This window comes from Diabrotica undecimpunctata, chromosome 3, assembly GCF_040954645.1.
Source record: "Diabrotica undecimpunctata isolate CICGRU chromosome 3, icDiaUnde3, whole genome shotgun sequence".
Taxonomy (NCBI): Eukaryota; Metazoa; Arthropoda; class Insecta; order Coleoptera; family Chrysomelidae; genus Diabrotica; species Diabrotica undecimpunctata.
Window position 1 is genome coordinate 63,079,175 of NC_092805.1, and position 27,660 is coordinate 63,106,834.

The window sequence follows — 27,660 nt, forward strand, 5'->3', positions numbered from 1 at the left end:
ATACTTATTTTAGGAAGAGCATTGATGATGGAATTTCCGAAAACGTTCTGTGCTGTAGCTCGATAGGGTTTTTATATTATTATACCTTTTATAAAGGATTTTTAAATAAAAAATTTTTAAAACTATTAATTTTGGTAATCATTTCACCCTCCAAAGATATCATTTTATTTACACTAACTCCATCTTTAAATGAACATTCCAAATACTCTGGTTTTATCCTACTAAGTTTTAAATTTTTTTCTTACTTTTACATAAAATTTATCAGTATATCCCACGCCCGTCCCAACACTAGTTGTTACTCCATAATGTCCCTCATAATATTTACATATTCACCGGTTCTTCTTTCTTATTGACTGCCCACCACAGAATTTCTCTAAGAGTTTTATCATATGTGCTTTCTCACGATCAATGAATAGCATATCAGCGTTTGCTTCTTTATTCCTGTATTTTTTTATCGACTGCCTTATAATGAAAATTGCATCTGTTGTTGATCTGCATTGCATAAAGCTTAACTGATTATCGGATATTTCGGTTTCTTCACGTATCCGTCTATCAATTGCTCTCTCACATATTTTCATGGTGTGACTAAATAGTTTTATGTCCCTGTGGTTTGTACATCTCCTTTGTTTTTGTGGACAGGTACTAATACACTGCTTCTGCATTCATCTGGCATCTGTCCAACTTCCATAATTCTATGAAATAGTTAACCTGTTAACCAACTTGTTCCTGTCTCCCCTAATGGTCTCCACAATTCCCCAAAAATATCATCTGGTCCAACTGTTTTTCCTTTCTTTATTTTTTGAAGTGCTTTAACCACTTGTTCGTTAGTTATTTTGGTCACCATTGTTGTTACTGTCTCAGTTAACTCAACTTACGTTAAATCAAAAAACATTAATCATATTGTTAAAAGTATCGTAACTTTGTCCCTTCAATTACGGCAACAGAACAAAATTAATGTTGTTAGTTTGATTTCCAAAAGTTTCCTGTTAGTAAAACTAGTTTTATCACGAATTATTTGATTTTATCAAGACAGCATCAGACATGGCACTGGAACAATATACCAACTTTTTTCATGGTCAAAACCAAATAAAAAATTCCCCTTTTAATATATATGGTCAAATTGGTACAGCATCACATAATTATTAATATTATTTAGAAAGGGGTAGAAGAGTTCTATTTCTTAAGACCACAGAGCTCTGGATATTTCGACTCAAAAATTAATACGATTCAGTACTCGTTATCAAGGACATAATCTTGAGTTCACACAGAGCATTTTACCGATTGGACGAAGATGTAGCAGAATTAATAGAAGTTTGTAGTATAGGAGGCTTTTAATGGAAGTAGGTAATAGAGGAGAAGTACATTGATTTATAGGAAAATTACTTCGGGATATTACAGTAAGGGGTGTGTATATTTGTATGTATAATTTATAAGACTAATTCAATAAAATACAGAAGTTTGTTAAACTTCGAGACATAACTTGTAATATTTTTTAATTCGTTTTCATATAAAAATTTTCACCCTGTATATTGTTTTTGAAAACTCTAATAAGATTCTTACAAAGAAGTGTTGTATGTGTGTACGCAGCTCAAGTTGGCCTGGGTGAGAATATATGAAAAGTTTTCTATGAATTAGGAGACATAGATATTCTGTAAGATGTGAGAGGAATGCATTGAGGACTAGGCTTTCGAACTAAAAAATATGCTGGAGATATGTTGGAATTAGAAATAGCGTTTGATAAGGCTCTTTTTAATACATTCTTTCCAAAGAGTGAAGTCAACCTGTCGCCTACAAAACAGGATAAAATTATTCGGAAATAGTTTATACTATGACAAAAAAGAATATATATGTAAATGTAACGACCGCAAGGTAATAGGTAGTGAGACTATAAGTCGACAACAAAAGGTCCTGGAAGTAAGACGCAAAACGATACCAAAATGTCGGAGGGGACTACAAAAAATAAAATGTGGTGGATGTTAAATGATGAAAAAAAGATCTATTCAGGGAAAATAGTAGAAAAAATGAGCTGGAATATAAAAAGAAATCCAAGTACAATTTGGAGAAATATGGCTAGTATTTTTAGAGATACTGCAATTAAAATACTTGGAAAACCCTCAAAAAATGAGTTTAAGAAAAAAGGGACCTAGTGACAGTCAAACGCAGTTCAAGAAAAAATAAAGAAGGGAACACTATATAAACATTGGCAAGAAAATAGGTCAGAAACAGATCTTCAAAACTATAAGGTCACCAAAAAGGAAGCGAAAGCAGCAGTAAAAACAGCTAAAGCAGAAGATTTTACAAATATATATGATTAACTTGGCACCAGGAAGGGTCAGAATAGATATATAGGAAGATAGATCAAATAGCTAAACATAGAGGAAAGAAAGCAAACGATTTTAATGCCTGGACAATAACCAGTAGAACCAACGGAAATAGTAAAAGCAATGGTCACCAAAATAACAAATGAGAAAGTTGCCAAAGCACTTAAAAAATACGGAAAGTTGGACTAGATACTATCATGGAGAAGTGTAGAGTTTTAGAAAGACCGGAACTAGTTGGCTAACACGTTTATTTAATAGAATTATGGAAGTGGGGCAAATGCCAGATGAATTAGGAAGAATATGTTTACAGAAATAAAGAAATATAACAATTCACAAACTGCAGGGCCAAATTACTTATTCATCCCAAAAAGGTCCATGAAAATTCTTCAAAAGGATATATGGGATATATAGGGAAACACCAATTGATGCGAAAATGAGAGAGCATTATTACACTCCCAGAAATCAATAGAAGAGTGAAACTGGCTTGAGCATCTTTACGTAAAAATGTAGTTATATTCTAATCGAGGATGCCACTCCACCTGAAAAACAAAGCATTCGACCAATGTATACTATCATTACGGCTGCTAAACTTAGACACTAAAGAAAGAGATAATAGGCTTGGACATCTTTTGGTAAAAATGCAGTTATATTTAAATCCAGGATACCACTTCACCTGATGAAAAAACATTCGATGTGTATGCAACCAATCATGACATACGGCTGCGAAACTTGTGACACTAAAGAAAGAGATAATAAGCGACACTCAAGTCACTCAAAGGTCAATGGAGCGATGCATGCTAGGTATAACAGAGATGGAAAAATAATAGAATGGATCAGACAGAAAACCGAAGTCACTGATGTAATCCACAGAATGAAATCTTTAAGACGGCAGTGGGCGGGGCATTTAGCGAGAAGAACTGACAACAGATGGTCAGAATTACACTGTGATATCCAAGAGGCATCAAGAAAGCTAAAAGACGTCCAAATTTAAGATGGGACTATGACATGGAAACAAGCCGGTACAACATGGCACAGAAAAACGAAGAATCGTGGGCAGAATTGAAGATCGACTATGTAAGAGAGGCTCCACGCCATAATCGGTAGAATACGCTGATAATGATGATGATGATAATGATGATATACATACACATACATTATATGTACATATATATATATATATATATATATATATATATATATATATATATATATATATATATATATATATATATATATATATATATATATTCTCTATTTACTAACTAATTGAAAGCGAGATCTTGCTTTAATCCGCTGTCGTTAGCTTCTGTTTGTTTTCTTTTTTTGAGATCTTCGGCTATGTATTTAAACCTCTGCATGCATTCATCCTTAAAAATAAAATTAAATATTAGTGTTACACTATACAAACAAAAGTAAAACAAAAGAAGCATAATACGGATCAGAACTTAAATTCTCTTGTTACACATTTTGACAGACCTGCTGTTAACTCAATAATCTTGGTATATTATTACTCGTAACTTCTTTCAGAATTGGTAATCAGATCTTCCTGCATTTTATTAATGAATTTACTGCGCAATTTGTTTCATTTAGTTAGATGATGGTCGCTTCCTAATTTATAAATTCAGTACTTTGATATTGTCTGTATATTATTAGGTTTATTTTTTGATAAAATAGACCCCAGTGTGTTGATTGTTTTAAATGTTGTGATAATGTATTTGTTCCCTATCCTTTTTAATTTTTCTGATAATCCTGTTACATACGGTATTGTTATTTGTTTTTGTAATCGTTTCAGGATCTCTTTTATTGTTGTTTTGTTTAACTTCTTCCATTTTACAAATTCCTTATTTATGAGTCAAAATGGATAATTATTGTTTTAAAAGAATTTTTGTGAACAAGTTTGTTCTTGCAAAAAAGGCGTTTTCGTTGGAGCAGGCATTTTAGGCACATGTCATATAATGATTTACCCTTTTAATAATTATGTAGTGGTTTAAGTGATGACGTGGTTTGGTTTTCTGCATACTACAGTTACATATCCTGTATCCCCTTTCTTGCTTTTCTTTTATCCTTTGTAATTTACACATCTAGAAATTGTGGTAAGCTGTTTTCTTTTTCCAAACTAAATTGAATTGATTCTTCTATACAATTGTCCATGAGGCCATATGAAGAACACACCATTTACATATTTTCACCTTATTGTGTGTTTTGGTCCTCTTTGCACACAATGTTTCATTTTATTCCATGAATTAATGATCTGAATTATATAATCTACTAATATTGGAGATAAGAAAAAACTATAGCTAAGCCAAAATTTTACTGGTAAAAATCATTGTTTAACTGAAAATAGGTATTATTAGTACATAATGTTAATAGCTCTATTATAGCTGATACATTTATTTTTCTTTTGGTTGTTAATGCATCATCGTTCTTCACTAGCCTGGTTTTTATTGGGATCGAAATCTATTGCAGATAGTTTTTGTAGAAAATGTGTATTTTTTACAAAGCTGTTAGCGTTCTCTGCTGATGGCTGTATGAAGGATACAATTGGCCAATGGCTGTAATAAGAACTTGAAATAGGACAGTTTGTTAAAGGAGAACCCTTTTTTTTCATGAAAGCCGTCTGTTGGAAACTGGTCCTATTGCGCCAGTAGGCTTATTGAATATCTTCGATTTATATATATATATATATATATATATATATATATATATATATATATATATATATATATATATATATATGTCCGGGATTCTGAAACCCTGTACCAGCTTAGATAGGTCTACTGGATGAGTACCATATGTTTTTGAAGTCACTTGGTAGTCTCCTAACAGTGTGTGTATGTTCACCGTACGAGTTATGTTACCATCAGATCCAGGCCTTTTTCCGGTCGCGGACAATGTTTTTTGGCACTCCCACGGTCGGCTCTCGACCGAAGTATTTTGTAGCTGATGCTCTTCTGACAAGTGCATCTTCTGACTAGTGCATCAGCTGTTTCATTGCGGTATATTCCTCGGTGACCTGTGACCAGTGTAATACTATTACGTTCCTCTGTATGCTATGACTAGCCTAGAGTCCAGCATAGGACTAAGGAAAGCACCCATGACTTCTCGACTATCTGTGCATACATTGATTTGTTTCAATACAGCACTATGTTAATTTCGTTTGCACATTGCAAAAATCTCTGCCTGAAATACAGTGGATATTCTACTAGCGAAATAAAAATTTTTAAATTTCCACCACTACCGAATATTCCTGCACCCGACCCTTCTACGGTTTTAGACCCGTCTGTGTACCAGGTGGAGCATTCTGGGTCAAGTATTATTTCCTCTGCCCCATTCCTATCGCGAGCAAATTTGATTGGTACTTCAGGCCTATATCTAGATGCCATATGATCAAAAATCACCATAAATTCGGAATCAATAATTTTCCCCATTTCGATATCCGAAATCTCTCGATAAAGAGAAGATAAAACTATACCTGCGGATAGCCTCTGGCTACTTGTGCTGACACTGTATCCCTCAGTAACGTTGTGGACCTATATATCATATAGGTCCTCAGCATGCAGTCTATGTGTCTGCAGTTTGTTTGTCTATTCCTTTTAGACGAATCGCCCTTGTGATTGCTTCGTAGGAGGCATTATCTTGTTTTCACCTCTGGTCTTCCAGAACATACCCCAACCTCTGTACGAGATGGTGCGGTGCCGTTTCTGTAGAGAATCCTGCTTGGTACGCATACTGTTCCTGATGTATCGAACTTTTAACCAATACACCAATTCTAATATGCCTATCGAGCAGTTTTTCTAGAATCTTCAGTACGAATGACATCAGACTTATCGGCCTCAGCGTCTTAGCATTTTCCGGGCAAGTTTTGCCAGGTTTGGGTATAAAAGGGAACCTTATTAGCCTCCATGCTTTTGGTATGTACCCAGTCCTAAACTAACCTGCAGTTTATTGTCCATTTGATTTTGTCCTGGTTCACCACTTCTTTTGCTTCACGCTAGTTTTTCCTAGAACCATAAGTCATGGTATCAAGCCAAGCTGTTTGCCCTTGCAAACGCCAGGCTCTGGTATCAAGGCTACATCGAAACCTCTCATAGAAACAGTAAGTTCTGCCGAAGGTGACTTAATATGAGGTCATACGGTTCGCCTGCACTGATTGGAGCCATCGATGCCTCTGATAGTTTGAAGAATACTTTTTCTAAGTTTGAATATTATCTTGCGGAAAAGGCACAAATGAACAGCCAATCAAAAAATACCCAGGGATGACTTCAGGTCTGCGTTCTTTTCTAATTTCCTTTTCAAATGACTAAACCATTTTAAAACCGTGTTATATGATTGACCTAATTCATCGACATTATTCTTAAAGGACAATTACCGTCTAGAATGCTGAAAAATGGCACATTTTCAACAATTTTTGTTGTACCTTATCTTTTATATATGGCAATCAAACTTTTTTTTATTAGAACATTTATAAGATTAACAAAAAATTTTTTTTTATTGTTCCTGTATTTTAAAGATGGCCAAAATTTGTCGTCCTAAAATTGCTGCTCTATGCCAGACAGTTAATCTCTGAATTGGCAAATCTGAAATATAAAATTCGAGAAGGGTTTTGAAAAAGTACGTGACAGTTTACCAGAAAAATTGAAAATTATTAAAAAAAATAAAATGGCTGACATTTGAAAAAATTGTTCAAAATTGCAAATTCTGAGCCTTAACCCCTGATATAGGCCCTAAACAATCCAACCCAAATTAGTTTTTTGGACAAACCACACACAGTTAATACCAGAACACAGTTGTCTTCTGTTCAACTTTTTTAGATTGCAAAATTCAGTATTTGCTAAAATAATGTGTTCCGGAATTTAAAAAGCATTTAAATCCATGTTGTATGACGGTAGACCGTTGAAAATTGTATCAATCATCAAGAAACAACCTTCCATTAGTAAATAGGATGCAAGAGAACTGTCTCAAATCTGTGATTTGGTGGATGCGGTCATAAGAATTAACCTGCGCGCGTCCACCAAAATCTAAGGTTCATTCTGCTCGTTTTTTGATCGTTTTGTGATGGGAGTAAAACATCTACAAATTTTCCAATTTAAGTAAAAGACTCTTTTTCCAATTGCGGATGATCTAACAACGAATCAAAATGTCTTACCACGATTTATTTTTTATTTTTTTACCTAGATTGTCCTTTTACCTTTATTTACCTAGATTTGAAGAAAATCCCATGTTTCATTATAATTTTAGCCCCAACAACTTACGCGACATCCCCCTTTATCACCTTTTTCAATTAGTAAACGGCCAGATAGCTCAGGCGGTAGAGTGTCTGACTATCGCGTAGAAGGTCAGGGAGTGATCCCAGCGCCGGCGAAAGCATCTAGATACTAGAAAATGTCTAAAAATGTCCAGACTCAGCCTGAATACAATGAGTACCTTGAGTAAAACCAGGGGTAATAAAAGTGGTTGAACCTTAGAACTGGCCCTGTTACCTTCCTTGTATACGGTAGATCCAAGAAATAGCAGAAAACTCTGATATGATCCCAAAGCTGCACTCATAACGGTATACCTTCCTTGTATACGGTAGATCCAAGAAATAGCAGAAAACTCTGATATGATCACAAAGCTGCACTCATAACGGTATAAATGTAGGCTGTTATTATTTTCAAATAGTAAAACTTTTGAACATCCGTAAGCTCTTGATTTGTGTGTAGTACTACCTTAAATTTACCGTGAAATTCAAACCAACTATCAGGCCATAGCCAGTCATTTATTGTTTCCGTATGCCGAACAATCCCCGTCTGTGAATTGCTTAAATGGTTTACACTGCTTCCAGAATTTTCTAAATTAAAGTCAATTTGTGTTCCTACCGGCTAAGGCCATCATTTTAAAATATATATATATCTGTCTTCAAAATTAACTCTTTCTTTTAATTGTCTAAAATTTCAATTTTTAACTGAATTTCTGCAAATCTAACCTAATCTTCTTCACATTTCTTTTTGCGAAGGGGCAACTCCATAATATGATCATCCTTTACATTAGTTTCAAACGTCAAACTGGCATAATTGAGAAATTTTATTTTATGTTAATATTATTTTATTTTATTAATAAACACGCAAACTTGACAATGCAATTCAATATAAAAACATGAAAATAGATCTACTGGGAATGGGAATCAGCGAATTGAGATGGCCAGAGTCAGAGACATGTAAAAAAGACAGTAGTGTATTATATTATCCCGGTAACAGCACAGAAGACCCGCATTACAAAAATAGTGTAGGTATATTAGTAACATCAGAACTGAGTAAATATGTGACCAACTTCGTACCAGTCTCGGATAGAATACTATACTTATACTTACACCAAATAAATACTTAACGATTCAAAACCAATATACTTCAAAAAATATATGCCCTGACTGATGATAGGAAATATGACGAAGAATTCGAAAAGCTCTATGATCAAATCCTAGACATCTTACAGAAGCTTAATAAATATGAAATTTTACAGGGAGACTTTAATGCAAAAATTGGGGAAGGTCGACGAGGTCAAACTGTAGGTCCTTATGGTCTTGGACAACCTAACAATCCAGGGCAGAAATTGTATGAATTTTGTAAAAATAACAACATGGTCATTGCAAACATTTGGTATAAACTATTCAAGCGACGACTATATATTTAGAAAGCTCCACTTGATGATAGCAGCAACCCTCGGTCTTCAAGAAACCAAATAGATTATACGGTTTGTCTTTTTAGTTTTATATATAGAAGCTTAGAGGGCGTCACCAATAAAACCTTCTAACACAAATATAATCTCAATGTTTTGTTGACATAAATCGAGAGTATCATTGCGATACCAGTTGTGTAGATAGAGTGAATTTTTAAAAGTAGCAAGTCGGTCGAAAAATGGATCTTAGCTGAGAACATTTTCGAGCAATAATTTTTGACAATTTTCCGAAAGGATTATCCCAACAATGTCTCAATGAAATGATTTCTATGTTTGGGAATGAATCATCACAACAGTCAACTATTTCCCAATGGTATTGCGAATTTCAATGTGGTCGCTCCAGTCTCACTGACGAATTCACGCGAGGTCCACCCGAAACAGCAGTCACAATGCAAACCATTGATGCGGTTCGTCAGCTAATTAAGGATGACCGCCGTGTAACATACCGTGAGATAGAGGCATCTTTGGGCATTTCAAAAACCTCGATCCAAAACATCCTACATGAAGAACTGGGTGTTACGAAGTTGGTTTCCCGTTGGATCCCTCATTTGCTCACAGAAGAGCAAAAAGCGGTTCGCGTTACTTGGTATCGAAAAACATTGGAACGGTTTAACAAAGGAAGCTCAAAAAAGGTTTGTAGTATTATTAGTGGCAATGAATTTTTGATTTACTCTTACGAATCGAAAAATAAACGCCAATCCGCTGTATGGGTGTTTCGCGATGAGGAAAAACCAACAAAAGTGATCCGTTCTCGAAGCGTGTCAAAAAAAATGGTCCCAACTTTTGTACCAAAATTTTGGCGACAATTGCTTTAGAAGATCGAAGAACGGATACTTCTGATTGATATATAACCCTTTGTTTACCAGAAGTTATATACTCCGACAGAACAACACAACAGCGAATCATCCTACATCAGGCAATGCAAGTGCTCACATTGCCCAGAAGACAATAGCGTTTCAAAACATCGAATTCGAAAACCATCCATCGTATAGCCCCGACCTAAGTCCCAATGAGTTCTTCACGTTCACAAAGATCAAGAATTCAATGGGTGGGCAGCGGTTCCAGTCGCCAGAAGAAGTCATCGATGCCTTTAAAACAGCGATTTTGCAGATGCCAACTGAAGACTGGAATAACTGTTTTACCAATTGGTTTTAATGTATGCAAAAAGTGTATCGATCTTGTTGGGACTTATTTTGAAAAGCAATAAAGTACTTTAAGTCTATATATGTTTTGTCTTTACGGATATATGCAAACCTAAAAAGACAACCCTCGTATACTTAAAGTGTGCGCTTCCTAAATGTCCTCAAAAAAGTCAGTACACTTTCAAGAAACAGATATTGGATCTGATCACAAACCCCTTGTGTCAGATATTAAACTAAGGTGAAAACGAATGCAACGACAAAAACCAATATAATTAACTTTGAAGATATAAGTATAAAATATGAAATTAAAAAAAGAAGTTAACAATAGAATAAAGAACATCGGAGAACAACTAGAAGATCCAGAGGAACCATTTAATGGATTTAAAAACCAAGTTAACAAAATCTCCACAAACAATGATTATAAAAGTAACTTAATGAAGAAAATTAAATGGATAACAGAAGACATCTTGAAATTGATGGAACGTCGACTTATAAAATCGAATGAAACAGAATAATAGACAACTACAGAGAAAAACTAAAAGGAAGATAAAATTAGCCAAAGAAAAATGGATGAGGGAAAGGTACGACGAAATGGAGGATGTGATATCAAGGCACAACGTTTTTAATGTGCACAAAAAAGTAAAAGAAATAAGCAACATATTTAAAAAACGAAGTTCCTCTGTACTGTACAGTAACAACAAAAGTATTGTAAATAGAAACGAAATAAGAAGAGAATGGCAACTGTATATATCAGAGTTATTTCAAGATGACAGAAATAATATTACCAAATCCTAACAAAATTGTTCTGACGAGCCAGAAATTATGAAATCATAGGAAGAACACGCTTTAGAAATGCTAAAATTAGGAAAGCTTGTGGTCCAGATGATACACCAACTAATTTACTGAAGCCAATAGATGAAGATATCATAAAAATATTAGTAAAAGTTTCTAATGCAATATTAACACTGGAGTGATTCCCGCAGACTGGCTCCATCTGTTACAATACCTAAAAAACGCAAAGCTAGAAAATGCTCAGTATATCGATTAATTGGTCTAATGAGTCACACTCTTAAGATTTTCCTAAGAATACTCAGCAACGGAATTAGACTCAAATGCGAAGAAGATCTCGAAAATACCCAATTTAATTTAAAAATGCAATGAGAAATAGGATACCTTTCATGTATGTATACAGTATACTGCATACTTTCACCAGTACTTTTTAATATATATATATATATATATATATATATATATATATATATATAAATATATATATATATATATATATATATATATAAATATATATATATATATATATATATATATATATATATATATATATATATATATATATTATATATATATAAATATATATATATATATATATATATTATATATATATATATATATAATATATATATATATATATATATATATATATATATATATATATATATATATATATATATATATATATATAGGTGGAAACCATATTCCGGATGGCTCTTGAAGGAGAAAGTAGAGGCATTAAAATAAACGGAATTCCAATGGGAATATACGATGACGATACGGCAATTCTAGCACCAACCTTAGAGGAACTGAGATAGAGTGGATTTAAATATCTGTGCAGCACGGTCAACGAAAAACTGGACTACAATGAAGAAGTTAAACTAAGATTCAATTAAGCAAGAACAACATTTGTTAAGTTTAAAAATTTCCTATTAGCTCGAAGTCTCCCACTTGTTTTTAAACTACTTGTTGTGAAGTGCTACATATGGCCCATTTTACTTTATCACGCAGAGACGTGGTCGCTAAGTTTAGATCACTGAATCGCATTAAAGCATTTAAAATGTGAACTTTACGAACACTCTTACGAATGCCATGAACTGTTTATGCTACGAATGAATCAATTTTAAGCACCGCAGGTTGTGAACGAGAACTTCTTAACATAGTTAAGGAAAGAAAAATTTCCTAGTTTAACCATATCCTTAGGAAAGCAAATACTATATTCCTAAAATAATCCTACACGGAAAAATACAGGCGCGCCGAAGCCCAGAAAGAAAACAACATTCGGGGCTAAGAAACATAAATGATTGGTTTAATATAATTTGACGTTGCCAAAATATTTCGAAAAAAAGTGTAAGTGAACCGTCCGCTGTTCTCAGTAGCAGTAGTGCATTGATTAGTGATCAGTGTAGTAAGCTCGGCGCAGCAATAATCGACACTGTTCAACCCGGAAGCCTGTTGAGTAAAGATTGCATTTCCTTTCAATTCGAATTCCACCATTGTTCCATTGCGTGTTTCGAGTTATTCAACTCCAAATCAGGAACACTTGTGGAAATTCAAACTGAAATGAAATGTAGACTAGTATTTGACCATTATAATTAAAATAACAGCCTGGTACGCTAGCAGCGGCATCTATATGAAGTAACAAGGAGTTGAGAGACCTCTCTTTAATAGCAAAATTAGGTAAACCGCAAATTTAAAGCCTCTTACTAGAGGCTGTTGAACGACGCTAGAAGTAAAATAGATTATCAAACAACCAAGTGACGGAGAGGAAAATTAATACTGATAAAGACAAAAAACAAAAAGAAAACTCACACGAAAAATTAATGATAAAACTATTAAGAGGGATAATACTTAGAAATTGGGAACATGGAATGTTAGAAGTATAAATGTATAAGAAAAGAATCAATATCGACCGACTGGTAATGAAGAAAAAGAGTGTTGGGTTCATGCATTCTAGATGCGTAGATCTGGTGTTCTAAATCGAATCTTCAATTTTTTAAATTGTATGTGAAAATAAAGGTTTTGTTTTTAATAGCTCTTAGTTCTTGTATATGTGGTATTGGAGTTAAAAAATCTTTTTGTCAAATGTTGCCAGAAGAGAAAATGTTATAATGTAAAACGGCAAATTATTATCTATTATATTTGATGTTCTTCTTCTTCTTCTTCGTCTAGCCATTCACGTCCACATCTGAACATAAGCCTCTTCAAGTCTTCCTTTCCATTGTTTTTTATTGCACGCTACTTGTAGCCAATTTTTCCCGGCAGTCCTTTTCAGATCATCTGTCCATCTCATAGGAGGTCTGCGTCTGGGTCTTTTGTGTTGGTATGGTCTCCAGGTTAAAATTGATCTGTGCCATTTGTTTAGATCGCTCCTAGCTACATGTCCAACGTATTCACATTTCAACTTTAATGATTTTTGCACCACATCGGTGACTTTGGTTTTCTGTCTTATCCATGTGTTTGTTTTCTTGTCCTTAAGTGATATACCTAGCATTGCTCTTTCCATCGCGTGTTGAGTGACTCTAAGTATATTCATATTCTTTTTTGTGATTGTCCATGTTTGTGCCGCATAAGTTAATATCGGAATAATAATTTATGTTAATTGTCATCAAATACAGTAGATACCATAGAAAAACTACAAAAAATAATTTCAGAACAATATAAGCGGCATATTGTTGATGTTGTTGAAAATCATCACTGGATTACAAATATCTCCCATTTTGGGCTTTGCCGGTTAGTCTTATTAAACAATTTTGTAAAAAAATCAAAAGGACCTTATATTGTTTTTGAAAAGTAGAATTGGGCTCACTGCAACATTTACTGTCTTATTTCCTCATTTGTTTTAATCAATACCCATTCTAAACCGCATTGTCATAAATAAATATATATTCATCATCATCAGTGGCGTTACAGCTCTTTATGAGCCAAAGCCTTCTTCAGAACAATCCTCCATTCGCCCCTGTCTCTGGCAACTCTTCTCCATGCTCTAATTCCGATAGACTTCAAATCATTTTCTAGGTTGTCTTGGTACCTAAGTCTCGGTCTTTCTCTTCTTCGTTGTCCGATCGGCCCTCTTCGGTCAAAAACTTTTCTGACTATGGCATCTTCCTCTCGTCTGATTACATGACCTATCCATCTGAGGCGTGCTACCTTAATGAATTTTACAACGTCAGGTTCTCCAAACCTTCTATACAACTCAAAATTGTAACACCTGCGCCACAAACCTTGTTCTTTTATGCCTCCATATATTCGTCTTAGTATTTTTCGCTCAAAACGTTTGAGCAATTCTTGGTCATTCTGTGTTAGTGTCCAAGTTTCTGAACCATATGTTAGCACTGGTCTTATTAGTGTTTTGTATACAGTCAGTTTAATTTTTCTAGGCATTTTTGAGGCCATCTGTCTTCTTAAGCCATAGTAACACTTATTGGCGAACACTATATATTGTTGATTAATTTACTATTATTATAAACAAATAACATCTATAGAGTGGGGTACAAAGGTATTTTCTTGTAGCATTTTACTTTTGTTAAATTACTATAAAATGGGAACTAATATAATTGTACAAATGGAAAGTATTTGAAACGTCTTCAAAAGTGAAGCACAAAATATTAAATAAACTGTACTAGAAATTTTACAATTATAGCTAATTCTCAGTCTACAGTAAGTATACAATAGAATTAGTAATTAGAATAGTATATGGGTATAAATTATAAATACATACATAATTTTATGAATACAATAACCGCTAAAATATACTTACTTTTGTCTTATTGGGAACGTGATTTGAAATTTTATCCCACCTTTCAATGCACCCTTTAGGGAAAATGATTAGAGCTTCTTCCAATCTTTTTTGCTGTATCTGGTTCCAATTATTTGTATCTGAATCTATTTCCATCAACTTTCTTGTTTTTTGTTTTATTTTTTCTGGAACAGTGTTTTCCTTTTCATCTAATAATCTGTATCCATTCTCTTTCATTTTATTTGCCATGTATGTCACCTCTGAGACAGACCTATTTAGAGATTGTGCTATCTTTTCCCATCGTTCTGGGGTACCTGGAGAATATTTATTAACCATTTTTATTAAATCCAATAAGTCTTCATCTGTCCAAAATCCTCCGGATATTAAATGGGTAGACGTATCATTAGTAGTTGAACCCTCATGATTTACTTCAAAGTTTGGGCCTTCTGGTACAACGAATTTATTTCTTTTTCTAACTGTTTTTGATTTCAATATTGGGTTGGATACTGACACAACTTCATTACTTTTATAAAAACTTCCAACTTTAATTTTAAATAAACCTGAAAGTAGTTTTAATGTGGCAGGAATTGACATAATTATTAGCCAAATTAATTTTGGAATCTGAATGGGCAAAGTATCAAATACTGAAGGTTTCTGAATAATATATTTTTCGTCATCCATTTTAAATTTCGATTTTAATTTCTTATTCCTATTTATTTGATCCTCCTAAAACAAAATGGGTAAACGATATAATGATATAATGAAGTATTTAAGAGTTGTCGTATTTTATTAGTTGCAGAATCAAAGAGCAAAGAAAACCATCAGCATTTATTTCAGTTAAGTTTAATAAACTTTCTAAATTATATTTTATAATCAAGTATTGCTTGATTATCTAAACATGCTTAATAGACAAAGGATTTACAACTCCAAGAAAGAAATATTTTTATCTACAGTGCACAAAATTAAGGTAAATCAGTTGGACCAGATAATACTGCTGGATAAATGTGAATCCCGTTAAGATAGACAGGATGACAGTAACAAGTTACCTAACAAGTTTATTTAATACAATAAGTTGAATAACATAAGGGAGATGTTCAATAATGCATAAACCAATAAAATATAATAAAATTGTAAATATACAATATTAATATCGTACGAATTTTTGCCGGTGAGATCCTTTCGGATTGTTCCGGTCCCATTTGCATCTTTAAACATGTTTCAGTTAACTAGTATCGACTAGCTCAGGGGAACCAACGGCTTTACGTGCCCTCCGAAAAACGGCTCGTTATCATTTTTAGAAATGAAAATGTCATTATAAATGCCGAGAAACCAACTCGAGTCGATAGTTACATCATGAAAATATAAAAGGAGTAATTGATAAACTCTGCACAAAGACCCACTCCATCTCCACGCTGATGTACGGTGGGAACAGAACAAGTGGTTTGGATGAAGACTCAGGTCTCTAAACGAATTATGCTGAAACTGCAAAATAAATTCGTAAAACATATAGGAAACAATACTAGATCGTGGAAACCTGACGGTATAGAAGATTAGTACAATATGCTTTTTGGAGTAACTCTATAGTCCCCGAAAAGTTTTTGCCGCCTGCGATCGAATGTCTCATGCAAGATATGGTTGACTGTTTCAGATCCTATGATAAGTCTGCAGCTTAGGTCTCCATTAAACATTCTCATTGTACGTAAGTGTCCCTTGACTGGTGAATGTACAGTAAAAAAGCCTGCTATAAGAAGGTACTTGATACACTGATAACTTAAAAACATCCGAGGGTGTAGGAGCCGGTATAATAGAGACAAAGCAAGGGATATATTTCCCGGTAAGTATATCTAAGAATGTCACAAATTTTCAGTCGGAAATAACAGCAATCCATCACTGTGTGGAAGAAATAGAAAGGCAGAAATGAACGCACCGTTCAATTGCCATCTTCACAGATAGTCAGTCAGCGCTTAAGGCACTCAATTCTGTACAGGTCAATTTTAAGCTAGTATGGGACTGTGTGGGTGTCCTAAATAAATTAGGAGACCATGACAAGATTACGGTATACAAAACGCGATATACAAAAATAGAACGAGAACTTAATAGAGCGAGTCATTAAAAACAACAGAGGCTTAAAATGTCTAAGAAACACACTGGGAGTTAAAAAATCATCAGAATTAAAGACGCCAACAATAAGGAAGAGAAGGACAAATATAAAATAACAAATATTGTAGAAGACTTCTACACATCCTTGTACAGCTCGCAAGGCCAGCCTAATGAAACAACAAAGGAGAACGTCAAAAGAAAAATAAAAAACGTAGAATCAGAACTACTACCAAATATAAAGGGATTCGAAATAGAAAGAGCGTTAAAAGAACTAAAAAATAATAAAGCTCCAGGACACGACGGTATAATTGCCGATCTCTTGAAAACAAGCAAGAGAGTAACAATCCCTGTACTAACAGAGCTATTTGATAGATGTCTCCATAATAGCAAGATCCCTAAAGACTGGAACGAGAGTCTAGTAATACTCTTACAGAAAAAAGGGGACAAATGTGATCTACAGAATTATAGACCTATATCGTTGCTCAGTCAAGTATACAAATTATTTATGAGAATTATTAACAACCGGTTAACCTACAAAATGGATAATTACCAACCGGTTGAACAGGCTGGCTTCCGCAAAGGATATAGTATATCAGACCATCTGCTGACAATGAGAAGATTGATAGAGAAGGCAAATGAATATCAACTACCCGTATTTCCTGCCTTCGTCTACTATGAAAAGGCGTTTGACGCACAGGCGTCTATATGCCTGTTAAATACCTTAGGAAAGGTCTTTGAGATTCTTGTGAAGACAAGGCTGGATAGGGAGATAATGGAGAATGAAGGCATATCCGACCGACAGTATGGGTTCAGGAAAGGAAAATCTGCAGTAGACGCCATAAGCAGGATCAAGAGAGAGATATCCATATGTAGGAGCAGGTAGATGGTGGTTTTTTTCTCGATATAAGAAATGTTTTTAATAGTGCTAGCTAGAAAATTGTCAGACTACTGGGCGACTTAGGGATATCTGCAGAACTTTGTCAGGAAATACTTCACGGATAGGTGAAACAATATTGCGCGGAGTCACGGCGGGAGTGCCGCAGGGCGCTGTTCTGGGGCCATTGCTTTGAAATGTTCTTTACAACGAGATTTGTAACAACAGAGGACATTTTGAACACTTGATTAGGTAGACATTAATTTAGCAATGTAGTAAAATTTTAATTATTATGTTAAAATTTGATTGTAGATAGTTTGAATCAAAAAATTTATTGAGACGACTATGCGTTTCTAGGCTTTTGTTTATCTGTCTAAGATGTTCATGATTACATAAAATCGAGAGTATTGTATACGGTTGAACTGTATTGTAGTGCAGATTTCAATAAATGTACAATATACATGATGTTATAGTTAAAAAACCAAAGTGGCTGATGATGGAAAAATTATGGTAAATCTGGCAATGTTATGAACATCAAATTTCAAAACTTCATAATGCAAAGTACATGTGTCCCTGTTTTTGTATAATAGTAAATTGAACTATTTATCGCTCACTGGATGCAATAATACCACATCTTGGAGTTTTGTGGAAAATAAAAGTTTTGTAATTTAAAAATAGTATATTGAGATTTTCGTGAATATTTTTGTGTTAGTTCTAAATATTTTTCTCATGTTGTGTTATTTATAAAAAAAAAAAAACAAACTGGTTACAAAAAAAGTATTTTTCTTTATTTTTAAGAAAAAAATTAAAATTATTAAAAATGTGTCATTGACATTTATATTTTCTTTCAATGAATTAGAAAAATAAGTAACAAGTCGAAGACGAAGAATATAAATAAATAAAAAAAAAATACTTTTATTGGGATTCTTATTCGCAAAATATTGCAGCTCGTTTCTGTAAAAATACCGCATTTCTAGAAAAATGAAAAGAAACAAACTCTAAAAATAAAAAACGTAAACTTTTTGAAAAAACTGAATGCATAAGTTTCTAGTATAGTAAATAAAAAAGAAAAAGTTACAACTATAACCATAAATGAACAATAGTACCTAATAAATTCTAATACTTTTTATTACTAAGCCAACGCTTTAAAATATATAACTTTGTTGAACACATGTTGTCACACTGTGGCAGCTTTTAAGTGTTGGACAATTGCAAATTAAAATTATTAGTTTGCAAAGAACTAAGGTAATAAAACAAACAGAATATAAAAATAGTTCATCCTTCTTTTTATTTGTTGTAATTAATTATTATTCTTTATTCGGTTTGAGACTGTTGTAAAAATGTGAATGGCACTTTTTAATAGTATTGGTTTGCAATAATTCCAGTAGGTCTTCATATTTTCTTCTTCAATTTAGGTATCTCTAGAGACGCTTTGCAAGCATATTCTAATTTTATGTTTCTAAAATTCAGAAGGGCAGTTTTGTTTGTTTGCAGATTTTTTCTTGGTTTAATACTTACAGCTCTATATGCATACTCACCGAATAACGTCTTATAGTAAAATTGGTCCAAATTATCTGTTTCGACTTGCCTCACTAAACTTTACACTTTCGTTTAAAGAGTTTTTAGTAAAATTGAAGGAGGTTTTCAAAGTTAACTTTTTTATAATCGAAATATAATAATATAAACGAAAAAGTCATAATCATCATCATCAGTGGTGCTACAGCTCTAGTTGATCCTCGACCTTCCCCAGTCTATTTCGCCGGTCGTTTCTTTCATCGCCAACCGTTGCCAGTTTGCTGCGCTGATCTTCCTCGCGTCCTCGTTCACACCATCCCCCATCTCAGTCTTGGTCTACCTCTATTCCCATTTCCTGGTATATATGTCATATGTCAGCACTGGTACGGTGAGTTTTTTGTATACTGTTAATTTGGTTTTTTGGTTTAAATTTATGTTTTTTAGCTGCTTATTTAGTCCAAAATAACATTTGTTCGCTACCAGTACACTTCGTTTTATTCAGATGTGTCATTATCGCTTCTTATGAGAGAACCCAGATAGGTAAACTTATTTACTACCTCCAAATTATAGTGGTCAACATTTTGGTTTTTCCTAGTTTATTTTAAGGCCCATATTTTGTGCGGTCATCAAGTAGTTGGAAACCATCTTTTTAAGTCCTCGTGTGGTGCGTGCGATCAAATCCAAATCGTCAGCGTAAGCCAGAATCTGCGATTTATTAAAGATTGTTCCCCTGTTGTGTAACTCGGTATCTCTTATAGTCTTTTCTAATACTATATTGAAGAGAAGACAAGCCAGCGCATCTCCCTGCCGTAACCCCGCATATGTTTCAAAGGATTGTGACCGATCGCCTTGTATTTGCACTCTGCAGATCACTTTACTCATAGTTGTTTTTACATGTCTTATTAATTTATGAGTAATGTTGTTCATTAATGGCTTCGTATAATTTATATCTTAGGATGCTATCGTACGCTGACTTAAGAGCGTAGGCGCAAAATTTCGGGCCAATGCTTTTTAAATGCATTCATTTTTTTCGAATCCTAAAAAAACTAATCAAGTATTTTTAAAAAATTTAAACGCAGAATAAAAGAATACATTATTACTGAGGGCCGAAAGTCCCTGAAAATTTCGATAATGTTTATTTCAATAAGTTACAGGGGTGACAAAAATTGAAAATTTAGTGTGATTTTTAATTTCAAATATCTCATTCAAAAAAACTTTTTGTTTATTCTGAGGGACTTTCGGCCCTCGGTAATAATGTAATCTTTCATTCTGCGTTTAAATTTTTCAAAAATATTTGTTAGTTTTCTCAGGATTCGAAAAAAATTATTGTATTTAAAAAGCATTGGCCCGAAATTTTGCGCCTACGCTCTTAAAGTCCACAAAGAGATGAAACGTATTAATGTTAAATTCATTGGTCTTTTCCAAAATTTTACGTAGCACAAAAATCTGGTCAACTGTTGACCTACCTGGCCTAAAACCGCTTTGTTATTCACCAAGGAGTTCTGTCACGTACGTACTTAAACCACTGTATAGGGTGTTGGAGAATGTTTTGTATAATGCATTCAGAAGAGTTATACCCCTACAATTTTTACATTCCAACAAATCTCTCTTTTTGTGCAGTGGACATATGATTCCAGTGCACCATTCCTCTGGTATTTCTTCTTCTTCCCAGACTTTGACTGTTACGCTGTGAATTTGGTGCATAATGCTATTACCTTCATGTTTGATGAGCTTTGCAGGGATAAAGTCCACTCGTGGGGACTTATTTTTAAGGCGGTGATTGCGTCTCTCACTTCCAATATTGAAGGAGGTTCTACATGGGTGTTATTTTTTGGCCCTTGGGGTAACGCACCACTTTCCACTTCGGTACCAAGTAGTTTTTTAAAGTGCACAACCCACCTGATTTGTACTGAGTCACTGGTACTAACTATATGTCCATTTTTGTCTCTACACATCGTCAGCCGTAGTTTGAACTATTTTCTTGTTTTATTTAGGATGTTCTACAACTTTTTTAGTAATTGAAGCTCTTGCATAATCTGGTTTTCCAAGGTCCATTTTTTTCTTCGATGCGAGTTCTTTGTACGTTTGTTCCTTATCCCGTGTTCTTCTTTGTTGCATAAGTTTATACGCATAATTTTTCTTTTAGTAATATCTTCACATTCATTATCGAACCAATCGTTGCGTGGAGTGGGTTCTTCTGGTTCTAGGACGTCATCTGCCGCTTCCTTAATTATTCTTCTACATAGCTATTTCTCGTTAACTGTATAATTCTCATATCTATTGTGTTTTCATTTTCAAGGTAATTTTGTTACCTTTCTAGCGTACGGTGCTAATTTTTCGTGATAGCTTCATTTTGACCCGACGCCCAACTTTTGTTCTTATAACAATTTATCAACATATGTTGATTTGACTATTCCCAAAAATTTATTACTAACGGGGTTTTTTCTAGTTTATTCTCAAGATAATTATCTAAATTAGCTGAAAAAATAATTGTCCTACAAAATGCAAGGTCCCCCTTGCCAACATGTATCATTAACGAGGTCATGAAAAATAATTACTATCCACCTAATTTTTTTTGCCGTTGCTTAGTCAATATTTATATAATTTAACATCCACATTGCCTTACAAGTTGTGTGGTACGTTATCCCGGTCCTACGTTCAAAAGTTATCAATACCAAAGACTATTTTTTTATTAATAACTGTAAGACAATCATATGACGGGTTAGTCCGACAAGAATTGTCATTTTCGTTTTTCCTATTTGTAATACAACATAAATTGAAAATATATTTGTTGAAAAAGTTCTGAAACTGTTTTCATGTGGCATGTGTACGTTAAATATTGTGTTTATATGGGATTAAGCCACAATGTTTTTTTTTTCTATCGACTTTCGATCGCTTGATTCATTCTGCCACGATAAAAAAAATATTATACAATATTAATAAAAAAAGATACACAAAAAATATTGGAAATAAAAAAAAAATAAATAAATAAATAAAATAAAAAAAAACACTGCTTGCGGATCTGGATAACACTGGAAAAAACATAACCACTGGGAATTGGATGCATGGATACGAGACCGGATACCTACTACTAGAAAATTGTATACAAAATTGTATAAAATTAAAATTGTAAAAAAATATATGACTTTTGTAAGTTCACCAATTGTATAATGTAGAATTTTTACCGTAGTTATATTGTTTTTAAAATATTAATAAAGTAAATTTTAAATATAAATAGATTTTATTTTAATCATTGTCAAGAATCAAAGTCAAACGTGATTAGGCGAATGAAACCATAGGTTTCGTAGTCAATATCCCAAGCACACACACACAATATTGTTTGCTAAAATATTAAATATAAATATAAATATTATACATTATGCGAACATATACACACTTATAGACGCACATACAGACATGGGTATTAATAAATAAAAAATAAAAAAGAATGCAAAAAGAGAGTGAAAACATTAAATTGGTCAGTAGGTATACTTTTCACAATTTATTGTAATGATAATTACATTTTAACTGCAAAAATTCGACGTTTAGGTTTCCGTTTTGATGATTTGACGTTTTGATGTTTAAGAACGATTTTAGAGATTTGAGACGAATCTATAATTATTCATTGTAATTAACGATGAATAAATCCATTTTCATTACTTGCCGAAATATATTAATTGACAAAAATATTATTATACTCTATAATGAACAGATCATTTAATATTTTAAAGGTAAGAATGACAAATGTATGTACTAAATAGTATTTAGTACAAATAAAATATTGTATGTAGAGCATGAGATTGTTAATAAAGAAATAAAGGCTTTGGAAAATTTATACAATAATATTGATGTATTGTCGTTAAATGATTTATAGCGCGTTTCACTCTTACTTAGTTGCTCCATAGTGACACATCTGTCGTACAGATATAATAATAATCGATAAAAAAAATTATTTGCTAATTAAGGCACTTTTGTCTTTATGTTCGTATTTCTTTTTTTTATTATTATGTGTTCACAGATAGTTTATTTTTGTTTGTATTACTAACATACGCATAAAAAAAATTGTGATAAAAAGGTCTAGGCATATATATTCGTTGCTAATACAAAGTAAGCAACGTTGTGCGTATGCGTACTTGTACCAGTGTGACTCAGCTCCAATAGCAAAATGCAAAAAATAAATTACGGGTAATTTGGATAATTATCTTGAGAATTAATAAAAAAAACACTGTTAGTAAAATTTTTGAGAGTCGTCAAATCAACATAGTTCATCCCTGCTACCCCTGTTAGCTACCACAAACGCAAATTTTTGTAAAGGCAAAAGTCGGGCGTCTTATCAAAATGAAACTACTCACGAAAAATTAGCTTGTTAGTAATAAAGGATGAAAATGGGCCCGGGATCCCGGACTATTTCAAATTATAGTATCTACAGTTATTAGGTTAGAGAAGTGCCTGGTTTCTATTAGGATGTGATTATTCCATCAGGCGAAGCCCATGTTACTTTATGGATATTCTTGTGATGGAAGTAGGTACTTCCAACAACCATGCCCTTGGAAGCTGCAAATCCTATTATTCTATTTCCATTGTCGTTGGTGACATCGTGAGCAGTGCATTTTCTGATATATGGACAATATATATTTTCTTTCCCTATTTTTGCATTAAGATCTCCAATTATGGTCTTGATGACGTTTTTGAAGCACCTGTCGTATATGGTCTCTACTTCGTAATAGAATTAATTTTTGATATCCTCTTCTTCACCTTGGGTTGGGGCGTGTAGATTTATTAGACTGATATTAAATACCTTACCCCTTACTCTTAGATAACATATTCATAGGCTTATTGGTTTGAAGTCAGTGATAAGATGTTTTGCTTTTTTATTAACAATGAATGTTGTCCCGAATTTATGATTGGTATTGTGACAGCTGAAATAAATATGGCATTGTCTCTTTTGGATAATTCCTTGGATAGTCCATTTTATTTCTTGCACAGCAGTAATATTTGCTTTATATTGAGTTAGTACTTCTATTAATTTTTTAAGATTTCCAAGTTCATAAAGTGTATGCACGTTCCAAGTGTATATTTTTAAATTAATGTCCTTATATCGTTGCATTGGTCGTCATCATAAGTTCCATCTGGTTTAAAGGAGGTTTGCAAAGTTAACTTTTTTATATCGAAAAAGTCATCATAACTCATTTCCACTACTGTAAAAGGTACTCCGGTTTTCTTTACCGTTTGCACTAATGTTACGTACTGATCCAATGTTAAAATTGGCCCTGATCTAAGAGTCCTTTATTTTTTCTATGAGGGAGTGGACATTTCTTTATTTTGAGTGTGTCCAGTAACCACATACTTATGGGTAATTGATTTTATTTTACTATAATTGGCTAATGCATAAAAGTAAGCTGCTAATACAAATTTGTTTTTCTGCTGTCCTGAACAGTTATCTGAATAAAATACAATTTCTAAATTATTTCCCTCATATTCTTTTGATTTTCAGATATTTGAAGTTGCATAATTCAGAGTTACAGATATTTTAAGAGACATGACCCTATTTCATTAGGTCCACGGTTTTCCTGTCCCTAATGCCACATAAAATAATAAACTGAGCCCTGCCCTTGTCGCCATGTCACACACTGTGAATTTGTACATTGAAAGTTTTGATTTATAATAAAACGTGGACACACCTACTTTTGGTAGCGGTAATGTAGCTTCTAAATCAAAAGAGACAACCTTATAAGATTCAGATATTATCATATCCTTGTCTGCTTGCTTCTCTTCCCTGCTTAAGGTTTTTTCGTGTTGATGAGATAAGTAGTCAATTTCCATAACTATCTTCTTCATCCGAATTTTCAAAAGCAACTTTTGGCATTGCTACTTCTTAGGAAGAAAGAATGCCAAATTGTATTCATAATTAAATACATCCATGTACGTACTTAGACTGGCAAACTGTTTGTCCTGAGGTAGGCATAAGTTCTTATAGTCTCAGTATAAATCCATAATCATTTTTCCTTCTTCAATATACTGTTTTTCAGAGTGTGCTCTTGTATAGTGACTTTTAATCTTCAGAATTGATTCAATATGAGCACAAATATCAATTTTGGCGCCAGATTTATTTTTTTTTGTTTTTATGTCTTCTTCTTTTCTCTTCAAAACTGCCTTTTATACTTTCACTTATTACAGTTCTAATGCAAAGGCTTGTTACTCCCAAAGTAGATACAAAAAATATCTTACATACTCGAATTTTATATTTTGGAAAATAGAATGCATTGTTATTTGTTTATTTTTTATGTAAGCTTTTTTTTATGTAACTTTTCATAACTTCTTGCATTAGTACCGAAATAAATGCTCTTTGCTTCTCGATATTGCTCAATCCCCAGTATTTGCTAAATAGTTGTTCTCTTTCTTCTATTTCTTCTATAGAAAATTTAGTCACACACTTAAATCTGCTATGTTCTCCACATGGTGGTTTAATTTCTCTGGTCACTATTTGTGAACTTTATTAAATGTCTTACATGCCTTTCTGCTATTTTTTAAAGTTTTGGCTTGGTTTCTCTTCCAATTTTCAGGCAGCCTTTTTTCTCTTCCTACTTTTCTTCTTAGCTTCAGGTTCTTCTTCCACATTTTTTCTTTTAAAACTCCTATTGGCACATTTTTGTCACTGCTTGAAGATGTGTTTGTGTCACCTTCATAATGTGGATCAGCAATAGAGTCATCTGAAAAACTGGCATTTTCCTCTTCTTCCAAAGGAGTGTTTACATTTACCAAAAAGAAAATTGAGTGTTCTATTGAATTTTCTTTTTTAGATGTGTGCAGATCTTTTATTCCTTCTAGTTCTTCCAATTAATTATTTTCTACTTCCATTGCTGCAGCAGTTAGTAACTCAACATTGTTACCTTTTTCAAATGTATTGTTCAAATTCAATAACACTTTCACAAGAAGTCTTAGTCTCTCATATGTTTTTATTCTCAAACTGAAACAAGTGGTGTAATGTTCCAAATATTATTAACATCAGCATCAACAGATCTCAATAATCTGATACCTACAGAGTCCAATAGTTTTGCACATCTTGAATAAGGCTCCATCTTTGGTGTATTAACCAACAAAAATACTGCTGCAATGTTACAAAATTCAAAAAACAAACTTAGTTCTAAAATTAATTTGTCAATAGTGACACAATTTATAAATTATCACTAAATAAACAGTAGGTCTCAAAAAATATTAGCATTACTGGCACAATTGAAAATGTTTCACAAATAAACTTTAGCTCCACTTTTAAAAATGTGCAGTTGTTATCACATTAAAATGATGACAATTGTTCAAACTTACTGAACTAAATCAATATGCCACAATTGTGCACTTGTAGAGAGTTGCTGTCACACTAAATTGCTGTGCCGGTGTTGCTCCTTGGAGGTGGTAAAAATACATGAAAGTCAATAACATCATTTGTGCCATCCATCAGGCATGAGAGAGCTATCTCTATGCCAGTATTGTTAGAAGGAAGAGCTTCAAAAACTAGGTATTTTAAGATTGCACATTATTGCATCCAGTGAGCGATAATTTAAGAAATATAGTTTTTCTTCCAAAAATTTAATTTTTTGTCTTCTTATGCTACTCCGAAATTGTAAATCATCAAGACTATCATGATCTTATTTACAGCTGATCTAAAGAGCTGCACAAGAAAATGTGCAAACCAATGACTTGATGAAGTATAGATATATTAATTAAAATGATAGGCTTATCTGATTTACCCATTCAAAGTTAACAAAATTTTGCTTAATATGGAGTAATATACTACATTAACTTTTAATCAAATATGAAATATATAAAAACATACGATTGCCATTTTTTTTTCAAAATAGACTCCCCAATTAAAAAGATATTGTCCGATTGTAGTAATGACAAAGATGATAATGATAACTTCCATTATTCCCATTTTGCGAACATATCTATAGTAAAAAATACCAGATTTCCAATTTGGCAAGCCATTCGTAAGAACATCGTTATAATATTTTCTCTTGGTAGAACTCCTTAAGACTTCATAAACAGTCACTAAGTTACGAAATTGTTCAGAGGAATCCTTTTCCTTATTTTTGTCTGGATGTAGTTTAAGAGAAAGCATTCGAAATGCCGATTTAATTTCATAATTTTCGGCATCCTAAAATAAAATATATAAGAATAGTATAAGTATATTAATATTATAAATATTACCTTTGAAACATTTAGAATTTCATAGAAGTTTTGTTTTACTTCTTCTATTGCATCAAAAACTTCCAACTGTTCTGTATCCCAAGCATTTACAGATACAATTACATATACTTGAAATAAAATATAACATATCATTATGTCAAATATTGTTCAACAATAAAGTCACAAAAATTAGATGTGGTCAACCATCGTTGGATGTTGTAGTTGACAAAATTTTGTTAATGACATTGACATGGCATGGCAGGTTATCTGTCACTGTCAGCT

The 27,660-nt window shown here is 33.1% G+C and overlaps 1 protein-coding gene across 1 annotated transcript; it reads right to left on the bottom strand.

Moving 5' to 3' along the window:
- Positions 1-1,476: 1,476 nt before the first annotated feature.
- LOC140436857 (uncharacterized protein F54F2.9) lies at positions 1,477-27,621 on the bottom strand. The gene is made up of 4 exons (XM_072526003.1): positions 27,400-27,621; positions 27,026-27,346; positions 14,727-15,431; positions 1,477-3,688 (listed from the first exon to the last, which is right to left on the bottom strand). Exons 1-4 carry the CDS (start codon positions 27,529-27,531, stop codon positions 3,584-3,586), a joined length of 1,263 nt encoding a protein of 420 aa, XP_072382104.1. The 5' UTR covers positions 27,532-27,621; the 3' UTR covers positions 1,477-3,583.
- Between the last annotated feature and the right edge of the window lie 39 nt (positions 27,622-27,660).

What these genes read in the sequence shown, in the direction of transcription:
- LOC140436857 (XM_072526003.1), bottom strand. Translation starts at nt 27,531, where the DNA reads ATGATATGTTATATTTTATTTCAAGTATATGTAATTGTATCTGTAAAT. An exon ending in AAATTCTAAATGTTTCAAAG is followed by an intron (nt 27,347 to 27,399) that starts GTAATATTTATA and finishes ATTTTATTTTAG; the next exon opens with GATGCCGAAAATTATGAAAT. An exon ending in TTGAAAAAAAAATGGCAATC is followed by an intron (nt 15,432 to 27,025) that starts GTATGTTTTTAT and finishes ATTTTGTTTTAG; the next exon opens with GAGGATCAAATAAATAGGAA.